Source organism: Trichosurus vulpecula, chromosome 5 (assembly GCF_011100635.1).
Source record: "Trichosurus vulpecula isolate mTriVul1 chromosome 5, mTriVul1.pri, whole genome shotgun sequence".
NCBI classification, from domain to species: Eukaryota; Metazoa; Chordata; class Mammalia; order Diprotodontia; family Phalangeridae; genus Trichosurus; species Trichosurus vulpecula.
Genome location: NC_050577.1, coordinates 74,646,365 through 74,660,642, shown reverse-complemented (window position 1 = coordinate 74,660,642; position 14,278 = coordinate 74,646,365). Strand labels below are relative to the sequence as shown.

Sequence of the window (14,278 nt, the reverse complement as noted above, 5' to 3'; positions counted from 1 at the left end):
ACATTTTCAACTTACTTGACAAATGTCAGAGGTTTAACCTCTATAACATCTTTTGCTACCATTGACTAAGCAAAAATTCTTACTACCTATCAAGGGGCTATTTTAACAGTTTCACATTTCTTTTTCTCTCCTTCATTCTCACCACTGGCCAATGAATTCTTCGCAGAGCTAGCTACCAAAATCGTTTTCATAAAGAACAAGTTTGCCAAAATAACTCCCCCTGCTTAAACAGTTCATTATGGCTACTAGGAAAAAAATACAAACTCCTCAGCCTGGCATTTAAAGCTCTTCTCAATATGGCTTCAATCGGTCTTTCCAGACTTAATGAAAATGAATGAGGGAAAAAAGGCCACCTTGTATTTGCTACAGCACTGAACAAGGGAAGGCAAAAAGTACCCCATGTACCTTCAGACCTAGAGAACTGTACATAGTTCAAAGCTGTTCAAGTGATCTTGGGCTGCAGCAAGATCTTAGAGGGGACAGAATGGAAGAAAGGAATATCAAAACTTGGATGTGATATTTTAGCTAAAATGATTATTTCTTGAAACAAACATGTCATTGTCTAGGACTTCAAAATCTTTTTAGTAAGTGGCATAAAGAGGTTAATAAGTGATTGTTGATTGATTACATAGAAAAAAATGAAGAAAAAATGAGATTACACAGAAAAAAGGTAGAAAGCATCACAGAAAAATGAAATTTACAGAATGATACATAAATCTATAATACCAGATTTGACTTTCAGCCATGTATTGTTTGGGGTTATGATTTTTATTTACATTAATACATACAGAACCAAAAACCCTCAAAGTTGGGACCTCAGTAGCCAGTTAGTCTAACCATTGCCTATATGACTTTGTTGACAAGCGGTCACCATTGAGAGATGTACTTTCCTTGAGGATATTTCCTAAGGTCCCTTAGGAGGTATCATTTTCAGATGAATTGTCTGAAGGCAGCCTGGTCTGCTTGTGGATGGCACTAATCATTAGGAAGTTTCTCCTTCTTTTGAGTCTAAATCTGCATCTCTCCAGCTTCTACTCTCTATTATTCTTTCCTTTGTTCTATCTTCTGGGACCAAGCAAAACAGGCCAAATGTCTCTTCCCCAGGACAGCCCTTTAGGGACTTGAAGACCATGATCATATGGACTCTCCCATAAGCTTCCCCTTTCCCAGGCTAAACATGCTCAGTGTCTTCTAACTCATCCTTCTATGGCATGATCTCAAGGCTCCCCATCATGATTGCCACTCTCTTCTAACCCAAAGTAGATTTAATACTCCAGATATAGTGTGATTGGGGCAGGGCCCACTGGTATACAGGGTCTATCACTGCCCTTGCTCTGGACACAGAGATTCTCTTTATGAGGGGCTGCAATATCACACTAATGTGCAAGGATCTTTTTTTCAAACTGTATCTAGCTATGCCTCCTTAATCCTATATAGGTAAAGTTGAGTTTTTAAACTTAAATATGCTTCACACCTCTTCCTCTTAAGTTTCATCTTATTAGATTGGGCACAAAGCTGTTTGCCAAATGCGGCTTCCTGCGTCTGAAATGTACTCCTCCCCTGCCTGATGAATTCCTCCTAATTTAAACTTTGCCTCATCCAGGAAGCCTTCCTTAACCTTCTCCCCTGTCCAAGATTAAAATGATCTCCTCTATCCCCTTTTAGCCCTTATAAAATGCTTTGCTTACTTTTTTAAATTTAATACATATTATTTTGTACTTAAGTATCTGTAAAACACAGCTGAGAAAGTGGTCATCCAGCCTCTACAGCCCTCCCAGGAAGAGGAACCCATTACCTCCTGAAGAAACTCATTCCATTTCCAAGTGGCTCTAATTGTTAGGAAGTTTTTCCTTCTATCCAGTCTAAATGTGCCCCTCTGCAATTTCTACCCATTATTCTTGGTTTCTGTCCTATAAGGCCAACTAGAACAATGGAATCCCTCTTTCACATCATTTCACAAATTTAGAACTGAAAAGATCTCAATGTAGTCCAAATTCCGGATTATACAGATAAGGAGGTGAAGGGATTTGCTTCTGGTGACACAGATCTTATATCTCCTCAGAGCATTCTCCAGTCTAAACATCTCCTGTTCCTTCCCATGATACTGATATGGCATGGACTCAAGGTGCTTAGCCACCCTGTCTGCCCTCCAGATTGTAGAGCAGAGAGCTAAAGCTGCAAGGGGCTTTTAAACCAACTAATAAAACTCCTTCATTTTGTGAAAAAGGCCTAGAGAAGTCACACGGAGCAGAGTGGAGATTTGAACCCAGTTCTCTGACTTCAAATGCAGCATACTTTTCACAGCCTCAAACCAACTCCCCAGTGTGGAGGTTAAATTCATAAACAGAAGCACTATTGCAATCATCTGCTTAATAAATGCTTGCTGAACAAATGAATCATTTACAGAAAATCAAAATCATTCAAGCATGGTGAACTGTTGAATGCCTGTAAGATGAGTGTAAGTTGAGTGCCAAGTAAGATGAGGTTTTAAAGACATATTTGAATTATAAGTAAAAATGTGCCAACATTTAGCTTGGAAGATGAATTTCCTTAAAAAAAAAAACAAAACTAGACATTCCAGGAGGTGATATAATGGGTCTAGAGCTAGAAGATACAGGTTCAAATCATACTTCTGGTACTTATTAGCTGTGTAACCTCAGGCAAGTCATAACCTCTCTAGGACTCAGTTTTACTTCCAAGCATAAAATGAAGAAGCTGGAATAGAAGGTCTCCAAGGTTCCTCCCCACTCAGAATCTAAGATTCTACATAATAAAGATAAATTCATGATAGCAAACAGCAGACTGCTACTATTTCATTAACGAGATCCAATGTTCACAGCCCTAAGGTAAATTATCACCATCCCTATTTAGGGTGGGTACCCTACTGGAAGCACTAGTGGATTAAGAAGGAACCAACGGAGTTCTGAGGCATGTTACCAGCCCCAGGGAGACCTCCAAGAAGAGGATAAGTACATGCAGTACTACTGAAAGATAGGAACTGAAAACTCCCCCAATATGGAAAAGTAAGACGAAGGCATTCCAGTGTGTCAGTCAAAGTCAGCCCAGTAGGACTGCAATTTCAACAAGTGTGGCACTGTATATAGCTACCTGAATGGCATACCAACTAGAGTTCCCTGTCTTTATAGAGTAACATAGGCAAATTTTAGAGGTAAACAGTTAACAAGGAGAAGTCAGGCCCCTCTCCAGCTTGGGCAAAGCTGCTGATGCCACATTTTCAGACAAATACTGAAGAGCAGACATACTCTGACTTAGGACACCAAGCAGGCAAATGACTAGTGATGCAGAGAAATTGAATCACGACAACCACTGGAAGATTAATGACAAAGGGTTTGGGGAGGCAGAAGAAAGAAAAGTTTGATAAGAGAGCAGTCTGTCTCCTTTCAGATTTAAAAAACAAAAAAGCTGGCGCAGCTAGGTGACACAGTGGATAGAGCACTGGCCCTGGAGTCAGGAAGACCTCAGTTCAAATCCAGCCTCAGACACTTAATAGCTATGTGACCCTGGGCAAGTCACTTAACCTCGATCCCTCAAAATAAAATAAAATAAAAAACTAAAAAGTCATAGAAAACCACAGAATTTCAGAGCTATAGAAGCTAGAGAATAAATAGGGCAAATCTGGAATCATAAAGACCTGAGTTCAAATCCTGCCTCTCACAGAAACTAGCTCTGTGACTTTAAGAGATATTTGACCTCTTAGTGGCCCAGTCCACATTCTAAGACTCAATATCTCTCTTCAGGCAGTTGACTCAGGGAACAATTTCATTCCATGAAATCACAAAAAAGAGATCATATCAATCCCCTCATTCTACAGATGAGGAAATGAAGGCCCAGTGTGGCCAAGTGATTTGTCCAAAGTCACATTGACAGTCAGTGTGGCAGAGCTGAGACTAAAACTAGTGTTCCAATTCTGAATCCTGGGCTCCATCTACCAAGATGCCTACTGCCTTTCAAATGGAATGTTAATAGAATAATTAATTGTATTAATTAATTTACTAATTATATCAACTTGTTTTTGAACATGTTCGCAAAGCATTTTGTAGACATTTTCTCATTTAATCTTCACAGCATTACTGTGAAGTAGGTGCTTTTATTATTCTCATTTCGTGCAGGAATAAAATGCAGCTCAGGCAGGGTTTGGGGGACTTGCTGAGCCTCCTACGGACCTTAGCTTAAAAGGCCAAGATTTCCCACTACATCAGGGCCATTGCCAGTTGTCTTGACCTATGTCTTGTCACCGGTCTCCGATGACTCTGGAGGAGAGAGTGAGGTTGATGATTCTGCACAGCTCTGCCTCGCTTAAATCCAATTCATTTGCAAGTCAAGACATCATCCTGCTGATGTCATTGGTCCTCTTTGAGAATGAAGGAGGAACAACAATCTGTAAAGCCTCCTATAATTAATGTCAAATGAAGTCCAGCCCCCTAGACAGACTAACATAGACTAAAAAGTGTCAATTGAGTACGTACAGCTTCCATTAGGACCTCTACCAAAGGGGTATTTCTAAACATATAAATTAAGCAGTTAAGACATCTCTTTCAGTAACAGGAACCAAAATCCCTGCTGTTAGTCTGACAGTGAGATATGAATGAACTGGACAATAAACCTAATTCAGCAAAAAGTTGAGCGCCTAAATCTATAGATCCACCAAATAAAATGAGGTTTCAAAGACATATTTGAATTATAAATAAAAATATGCCAATATTTAGCTTGTACAGTCTTGAGTTTTGACTATATCATCTAATATCAATATGGATTTTCTAAAATAAATTAGAAACATCAGGAGGTGATATTTTGGAAAGAACTTTAAACAAAAAAAAAACCTTTTACAAATGACATTAGGAAATAAATCAAACCCTCATTGTTCCTTGTCCTAGCTGCTTATCCAACCTGCCTGGGACCAGAAGATTGAAGATGTGTAGTTAAGAAGATACAAATCCAGAAATGCAGCCAGAATCCCAATGTGATCAAATTTAACAGACTTAGAGAGAAAGCTATCATGTGGCAAGGGAGGAGTGGCGGGGGGGAGGAGGCTGGGATGTTGATATTTTGTTTATTCAAACTTAATTTGCCAAAATGAACCAGGCACAGTCTGTTTGCAATGATCTTAATTAACTATGTGAGACGTTTTACAATTCCACCCCCAAAACCTTTATTTACAATTTATTTTCATTTCTCCAAACCAGCCAAGACTTCACCAAGCATTGTTCCTTGCCAGACAACAATTTTAATGGGGTGGGAAGTGGTGGGGGGGAGGAGGAAATGAAGTAAAGTCATGGGAAAATTCTCCCCGGGGAAGCTCTGTTCTTTTCCCAAAGGGCAAGAAAACATGAGCTGTAACCTTAATTCACTTAGAGGCTGTCACTTAAATAACTGACATTTACAAATTCTTTTAAAGGTTACAAGGCATTTTATATCCACGCTCTCACTTGAGGCGCACAACCATAATCACCTCATGGACAAGGAAACCAAGATCTAGAGGAGTGAGTGACTTGCCCATGGTCACCCAGCTAATCAGCATCAGATTCAGGCCATGAATGGCCAATTCCCTGATCCCAGGCTTCACACACACAGTATATAAATGACCCCATCAGGGCCCTGCTGCTTCCCCTCACCTAAGGTCTCAGCACAATACCAGCAAAGCCTCATTCTTTAAGATAAATGGTGATTCTACAGGAATGCCTCATAATTTTTCTCAAAATAAATTCTTTGTCTCTTTGTCTTATATTCTTTATCTTAACCATATTCTTATCTAAAGGCTAAGAAGAAAAACCGTGCATTAGGTGACTTGTTGAGCCTCCTACGGACCCTAGCTTTTTTAAAAAGGCCAAGGTCTCCCACTTTTAATTCTGAACTCAAGCTTCCTCATTTGTAAAAATCAGCCCTAACACCCTCCGCCCATTTCCCAGGATTGTTGGGATAATCAAATAAGACCAGATACACAAAAGCGTTTGGTAAATTAAGTTGCTATAGAATTTTAAGGTCCCTTAAACCCCACAAATTAATTTGAAAAGAAATCTTATACCTAAGTCAGCAAGATTCAGTTCAGTCCAATAAAGTCAATGTTTATTAAGCACCTACCATGAGCAAAAACATTGTACAGGGCCCTGGAGCTGGCCACTTGCATCCACATTAGCAAAAAGTCTCTGGCTCTGGCCTCACTTAGCAGGGCAGGAAAGTCATAAGGCTGACAGGGATGTGCAGAAAGAGAATTTGGGGGAAAGGACAGCTCACTCACGTTTTGCCCCCTCACTGCCAAAACTGTGGTTTTGAGGTTCACATTTTTTAGCATCTGTAAACCTACCTTAGGCAGCTCCGTTTCTCAGTGGATAGAGTGTTGGACCTGGAGTCAGGAAGACCTGAGTTCAAATCTGGTCTCAGACACTCACTAGCTGTGTGACCCCGGGCAAGTCACTTTACCCTGTTTGCCTCAGTTTCCTCACACATAAAATGAGCTGGAGAAGGAAATGGCAAAACATTCCAGTATCTTTGCCGAGAAAACTTCGTGAACGGTATTGGTGTGCTATGGTCCATGGGGTGCGCAAGAGTTGGACACAACTGAATAGCAACAACAACAACAAAAAAACCATTTCAAGGACATTCGCTGAACCTTCCAGAAAACAAAACAAAACGGAAAATCAACAGTATCCATCATCGAAAAACAACTTTTGGTGAATTGCTTCAATTTGTCGTTCCCCCCGCCCCCACCTTCCCCAGACCTAAAAACCAATAAGAATGACAAGCTGTCTTCTCACTTTCCAGGCTTCACCTTTGAGTAACTTCTAGTATATCCCACCATCATCAAAAACATAAATAGGCTTCAATTCGCATTAGGGAGGAAAGAACGAAAATTTTATTAAGAACCTACTATGTGCCAGGCACTGTGCTGAGGGCTTTACAAACCATCTCATTTGATCCTCACAACAACCCTGGGAGAGAGGCGCTATTGGTATCATGCCCATTTTGAGATGAGGAAACTGAGGCACACAGAGGCTAAGCAACTTGCCCAGGGTCAGAAAGCTAGGACAAGTGTCTGAAGCTGGATTGGAACCCAGGTCTTCCCGACTCCAGGTCCCGCGTGCTATATACAGCACTACCTAGCTACATTTTGATGCATGCTGTCCTTTATAAATTTTGTAACAGAAAATAAGCACGCAAGGCATAAGGTTTCAAAAAACATACAAATGAATAAAGAAGACAAACAGGGACTAAGAGAACATTTTCTTTAAGGGCAAGTAAAAAGGTCGAGGACACTACAGGAGAGACAAGTAGAGGGAGCCATAGGACTGGCCCTGGGTAAGGACCAAGAGTCTTATCTGGTTGGATTTGTATCCCCACCACTTGGCACAGCACCCGGCAGAGAGGAAGCACTCAATAAAAACTCTTCACTAATCAATTAATATTCATTCAGAACAATTTAGAATAAATGAAAACTTTAAAAGAATCATTCAGAAAAATCAGCAGATGCATGCTAAGTGCTAATTGATTATGGTTAAGGGTTCAAATCCAGACTTTCCACTGGCACAACAATCTGTTCTGAACAGCTGACCAACTAAAAGAAAAGTTCTGCTCCGGCGGCACAGTCGGTGTTTCAGGTAAACCAAGGGCCAAGCATGCGGCAGAAGGGGTTGTAAGGAAATGAGAACAACAGGAGACCAGAATAAGAGTCAAAATAACTCACAAAATTCTTACGAATTTTTAAAAAAAGATACTCCTGAAAAATGCTCTCCAACCAAGTTCTTCCCCGCACCATCTAATCTAGAAGTTCTAATCTAGAAGTTCTTTCTAAGTTATTCTAGACCTGTTTTGCTTTTTGAAGAAAAAGGTCACATTAAAAAATAGATTCAATTTTCCCAGGTGATGACAACCTAATACTTATACAAGTCAAGAATTTACAGTAATGCAAGAGGTTTGTTTTTTTTTTCATTAAAATGACTGTATTTTCAGCCTTGGAAGCTAAACGGAGACAATGAAAAAAAAGACAGAAATTCTTTAGCCATTTATCATATCCATTCCAAATACCAGTTTTTCTTGGGGGGATGCAGCCCTGCCAGATGGCAAGGTACATTCTGGAGAGGGGGTTGTTTGTTTGATACAGGGCTTTGGAGAAACACTGCTCTGGGAATGAGGAGATCCTTCAAGTTACAAATAATAATAATGACTGTTGTTCAGTTGTTTCAGTCGTGTCTTTGTGACCCCATTTGGGGTTTTCTTGGCAGAGATAATGGAGTGGTTTGCCATTTCCTTCTCCAGTTCATTTTTACAGATGATGAAACTGAGGCAAACAAGGTTAAGTGACTTACCCACACAGCTAGAAAGTGCATGAGAATGGATTTGAACTTAGGTCTTTCTGACTCTAGCACAAGGCATTCTATCCAGTGGCCACCTAGCTGCCCTAATAATAATGATAGCCAGCATTTGGATAGTGCCTACTATGAGCCTCCTACTCTGTTAAGTAAGCATTTTACAAATATTATATCATTTGAGACTCACAACAGCCCTGGGAGGTGGTGCTATTGTGATTATCTCCCTTTTACGGACATGACTGAACTCCGTGATACTGAAGGTCTTCTTCTAGATCTAAAATCCTATGATTCAGTACAGAGCCACATCTACAGGGAGGAGACAAAGCCCCTCATGGTCAATTTGTCTGAAAACAAACTGGATTCTTGGGAATTTCTATCACCAATGATGAATTGGGGTGTGTGTGTCTGTGTGTGTGTGTCTGTGTGTGTGTCTGTGTGTGTGTCTGTGTGTTTGTCTGTGTGTCTGTGTGTTGAAGTTACTGAACAATGATTGGTCCTATTCATGGGGCCAATAACAACCAGCAATCACGAATGCTTTTTTAATATTAGAGTCGGCTTTTTTGTAGGGTGTCTGCAGTCTGAAAGGGAAGGCAGTTTAGGAGGTTCTGCTTGTCCCATCCAAGCCAGCATTAATATTGTTAAGCACAGGAAGTTAGGTTCTATCTAGTTATTTTTCTCATCAAAGTTCCAAAATTATTTAGTATCATTGTCTGTAGAGTTAAAACACCCTATGGACAAAGTACTGCGGGAAATGGATGCAATACACACCACACACATACACATTAAGCATCAAAGATGAGCCAGGCAGGCACTGTGTGAAGTGTTAAGGATACAAAAAGAGACAAAAGACAGTCTCTGTCTTCAAAAAGCTTACAATTTAATGGAGGAAACAACATGCAAAAAATATATATATACAAAGCCAGCTATCTACAGGATAAATAGGAAATAATTGGGGGGGCACTAGAATGATAAAGGATTGGGGGAAACTTCTTGTCGGAAGTGGGATTTTGTTGTTTGTCTTTCATTTTCAAAGAAGACCAGTGACATCACAGGGTGATACCTTGACTCATTTTTGAACTGGATTTAAGTGAGCCAGAGTTGCACAAATTTGTCAGCCTCATTCTCTCTTCCAGAGTCTTTGAAGTCCAGTGGCAAAACAAAAGTCAGGATGACTGGTGATGGCCTGGGATGCAATATATGTATGGGCAAGTTTGAAGTGTTCCACAGGACCTGCTTCAGCTGCTTTAACAAATTCCTCTCATCTATCCATTCTGCTGGGGAAGTCTTCATATGCTTAGGGTGGACATCCCACTAACTCACCCACAGGTTTGCGGCTTAGCCCATCTGCCAAGACAGTTTACTGGGGTATAGCTGTTGGGAGTTGTCATGGTGATCATCATCATCATCATCATCATCTTCATCATCATCCCAACCAAAAGGATAGCCACAGTTTCTTGGGGCCACAGGTGAGAGGTGGGTGCAGGCAGTCACCAAAGGTGGATGAGCAGCCCTAAAAAGATCTCAACAAGCCCTCACACTAGAGGTGCTAGTCCTCCCTGAACACCCACATGCCTCAATGGGATTTTAGCTGGTAGTTAAAGGAAGCCAGGGAGGTCAGTGGACAGAATGGAGGAGGGAGAGAATTCCAGGCACTAGGGACAAGGCAAAAGACAGTTCCCTCAAGGAGCTCACAGCTCAATGAGGGAGACAACAAGCAAACACTACATACAGATATAAAACTATATGTATATATGTATATATATATATATGTATATATGCATATATATAATGTCAACAATGATCGATCTGTCCACCACTCATTTTACATCATGCGACTGAGGCCCAAAGGGGTAAAGTGACTTGTACAAGGTCATCCTGCTATATAAAGATGAAGCTAGAGTAAGAAGCTAAATTAGTGGAACACGGAATGTTTTTCTGCTAAAATTGCATTAGATAATGGGCATTTGGGTGGGAATTTGTAATGACAAACACAGGACTTTAGAATCAAAATACTACACTAAAACAAAACCAACTGAAGCAAACACCCATCAGCAGAACTATCTTAGCAAGTCAGGATCATATCCACTTTAACGGAAGGTTTAGATAAGGGATCCTTCAAAGCCCAATTGCTTACTGAATGTTAAAGAGAAACCAGGCGCAGCGCTGGATGCTATAACTGTGTGCCCATCTGAAGTCACACAGCCGGTGAGTTGGGGAGCTGGGACTAAAAATTTCAAGCTTATTCTACCACAGTTTCGATTAACGGGGTGTGGTAACCTATCACTGAGTTGTCATCGTCATCCTCATGCTCACAGTCATCATCCTCACCATCATCATCATCCCAACCAAAAGAATAGCTAGCATTTAGATAGCTACACCCTTCCTGTATAATATGGAAAAATTAAATGCAGCTTGTTCTTCATCATAAATTCATCTAGCTATAACTTATCCTCTTTGGTTTAACTTTTTCAGTTTTCAGTTCTTGGATCTGGCCAGAAAGCTGGATCTCTGCACCAGACAGGAAGGCTGCAATCTGATCTTTCAGCATCAGTGGCTGCTGCTGCCGTTTCCACCCCTCCCCTTCACTTCTCTCCCATCTCACAGTGGGCAGCACGCCAAGATGCCAAGATTACACCCAGGGGAAAAGCAGAAGGTAATGCATCTCCATCAAGAGGGAGCCCAGATCTCAATGCCGATGGCTGCTTTTAATTCTGGAGGGCATAAAGAGGAAGAAGAATAGTCCAAATGTCTTGCTCAAAGGCCACTTTCAGCCTGCCTGCCCAGAAGCCTGCTGCTGGCAGGCCTCCTAGACAGTGAGGGGCAGCCCCAGGGTCACACTGCAGCCTCCCTCCCAGTGGGGGAGAACTGGAAGAAGGCTGTAACACAATTCCCTGGGCTGTGCTGAAGGATGGATATTATCTACTGACAATCAGATCATAAAACACAAACTTCAAACCCATTCCTTCTTACATTTAACCCAGAGGACAGCTAAAGCATTGGAGAATTATAACTGTACCCACCTACAACCCCATCCATAATGTTCCACAGACTCAAACCAATTCTCTGTGCTGTCACCCTCTGTGATAATGGAAGTCAATGGGGAAATAGAAAAGGGGAGAGAAGGGAAGGTAAAACATATCTTCATTAAGTTCCAGAACAGATCTCAATTCTTATGCCTGACTTTTCATTATGGAGGGAAAAGAATAATTGTATATCTGCCTTATTCACAAATGAAGTTGAAGTTTAGGCTCCTGAATAGACCTAGTTAATTCCTCATTTCTGTTACCCACACACTTGTATCAAAGAAAGAAAAAGATAATACATCTTATTTGTTCAATTTAATTTCCCAAATCAGGCCTAAGCCACCCAAGAATCTTTATTAATCTATTAGGAGCACAGGATTTCAAGCCCAAAGGCACTTAGAACTCATCTGGCCTAACCCTTCACCTTGTAGATGAGGAAGTCTCCAAAAGACGAAGCAACTCAGCCAAGATCTCAGAGGTATTAAGTAGCAGCCAAGACTTGAACCCAGGTTTTCTGCCTAAAATTCCAATGCTCTATTCCACCATACCATGGCAAAAGGAGCCCCGTTCTTCTCTAAACACATGAATGCTACCAAATAGAGAAGCTAGATTGATTCCAAGACAATAAAACCAGCAGCAATAAATCTCCCTCAGTTCTTCAAACAGCAAGCTATGCAGCCATCATTTCTTGTTGGCATCATTTAACTGTCCTAAACACTTAACTAGAAGCCATGACAGTAAATCACTAACTAAATAATTTTGATAGCAAGTCATGCCATCAATCTAGGGAGCCCCGGAACCCTATCATTCCCTGTCTCCCCACAGCCAAAATGTTTCACCTCCCTGTGTCATCAGGATCTAAGGACAGCAGACTGAATGACTTACCTTGTTCAAGATGTGAAGCTTCATCTTTTTGTGGTGGCTAAGAATTGGAAATCAAAGGGATGCTCATCAATTAGGGAATAGCTAAACAAGCTGTGGTACATGACTGTAATGGAATACTATTGTGCTATAAGAAATGACAAGCAGAATGATTTCAGAAAAACCTGAAAAGACTTATAAGAACTGATGAAAAGTGAAGTGAACAGAACCAGGAGAAAATTGTACGTGGTAACAGCAATGCTGTTTGATGAAAAACTGTGAATGACTTAGCTCTTCTCAGTAATACAGTGATCCAAAACAATCCCAAAGGACTAACGATGAAGCATACTATCCACCTCCAGAGAAAGAAGTGATATTGTTTGAATACAGACCGAAACAAGCTATTTTCACTTTCATTTTTTTCTTTTGTTTGAGTCTTCTCATACAAAATGACTAATATAGAAATGTTTTACATAATTGCACATTTATTTGATTGTTTACCATCTCAGGGAGGGGTGGGGAAGAGGGAGGGAGGGATAGAATTTGGAACTCAAAATTTTAAATTAAAATGTTAAAATATTGGGGAAAAAAGACTTCAAGCTTAATAAGCCAGGCATGAAGGGCTTCATGGCCTCTTTTAAGACTTTGGGGGCTTAGTTTCCCAGAAATGCAAAATTATTAAATCCGGGTTGTAAGCTTCAGTTGTTACTGTAGAGCACTTTGCAAATCTTAAACTACTATATAAATGTCAACACTAGGCAAGTCAGGAAGACCTGAGTTCAAATGGAGCCTCAGATTCTTACTAACTCTGGTAGTGACCTAGGCATGTTACTTGGCCTCTGTATGCCTCAGTTTCCTAATCTGTAAAATGAGTGCCTATCTCTCTGAGTTGTTGAGAGTATCAAATGAAATAATAATTGTTAAGCACTTAGTACACAATTCCCGGCACATAGTAAGTGATATATGAATATTAGCTTTTGTCAGTTCTGATCATTATTATCTGCTAAAGCAGCATGCATGCCCTTTGGCCATCAGAAACCAGAGAGTGGCAAGAATCATGAAATCTTATTCCTGAAGAGGCCTCAGCTAGTCTTGGGATCATAGTTTTACAGCTGGAAGGGAGCTCAGCACTCACCCAGCCTACTGCCATCGCTGTATCAACATACAGTGACCAACACCCAGAAAGTTCACAAAGCGACCGAGGAAGTGAGCCAGGACTAAAACCCAGATCTCCTGACTTCTGATCTGTAAATTCTCCAACAACCGGGAAACCAAGAGAAGCCTCAGCAACGTCCCACAGGTACTCACCAGGGTGACGATGGCGCACTCGGCAGTCAGCTGGGCGGCACTGAACAGCGTCCGAACAAACCGGTAAATCTGCTTTTGTTCTGGGTTGTGTTTGTCATAATCTGGTGGCACTTCGGATTTCTGAAGAAGGAAATCATTTTCAGGTGACTCACCTCCAAACCCAAAGGACAGAGAGAGAATGAAGCTCTATCTCATAAAACAAGGAAGCGGGGAGGAAAGGTTACCGAAAGTGGATGAAGATTTTCATCAAAAATATCTAAGAGCATCCTTCCATCTGTGTCCCTGAGGAAGAAAAGAAAAAGAATGTAGAATTTTACCATCTATAAGAATGTGTGCCGTTCACAAAATTATTAAAAATACATTTTAATTTGAATGTATTTCAAAGAGGCATTGATGAAGTATGTGACTTGAAGAAATACCATCAGTGACCATTCAATAACCCCCTTTATGTCCATGCTACAGGGAAATCATTTTTCAGAAGTCCATGATGGCAAGAGCAATGATTCATAATGCGTAAATTGTACTAAGGAGAAAACTTGGGCCTTTTGTTCCCTATAGATCCTTTTATAGATACGTATAGCATATTATTGGGTCTGTGTGAATACATATACATATATGTATTCTATGAATGTGTATATATGTATACATATATACTTATGATGTTTTCTACTTATGTATATGTATATATACACATATATGAATATACATACGCAGAACCTATAAGTATAATTACACTTATATGTGTATTTACATATGTATATA

At 40.5% G+C, this 14,278-nt stretch overlaps 1 protein-coding gene across 1 annotated transcript in view; it reads right to left on the bottom strand.

Annotated features, from left to right (window-relative positions):
- The window catches only part of CCNY (cyclin Y), a 296,574-nt gene that overhangs the window by 27,994 nt on the left and 254,302 nt on the right, over window positions 1-14,278 (bottom strand). The window contains exons 6-7 of the mRNA XM_036760237.1: window positions 13,741-13,798; window positions 13,517-13,636 (exon numbers count right to left, since the gene is read on the bottom strand). Of these exons, the coding sequence (XP_036616132.1) occupies window positions 13,517-13,636; window positions 13,741-13,798 (178 nt within the window). The remainder of the gene's footprint in view (window positions 1-13,516; window positions 13,637-13,740; window positions 13,799-14,278) is intronic.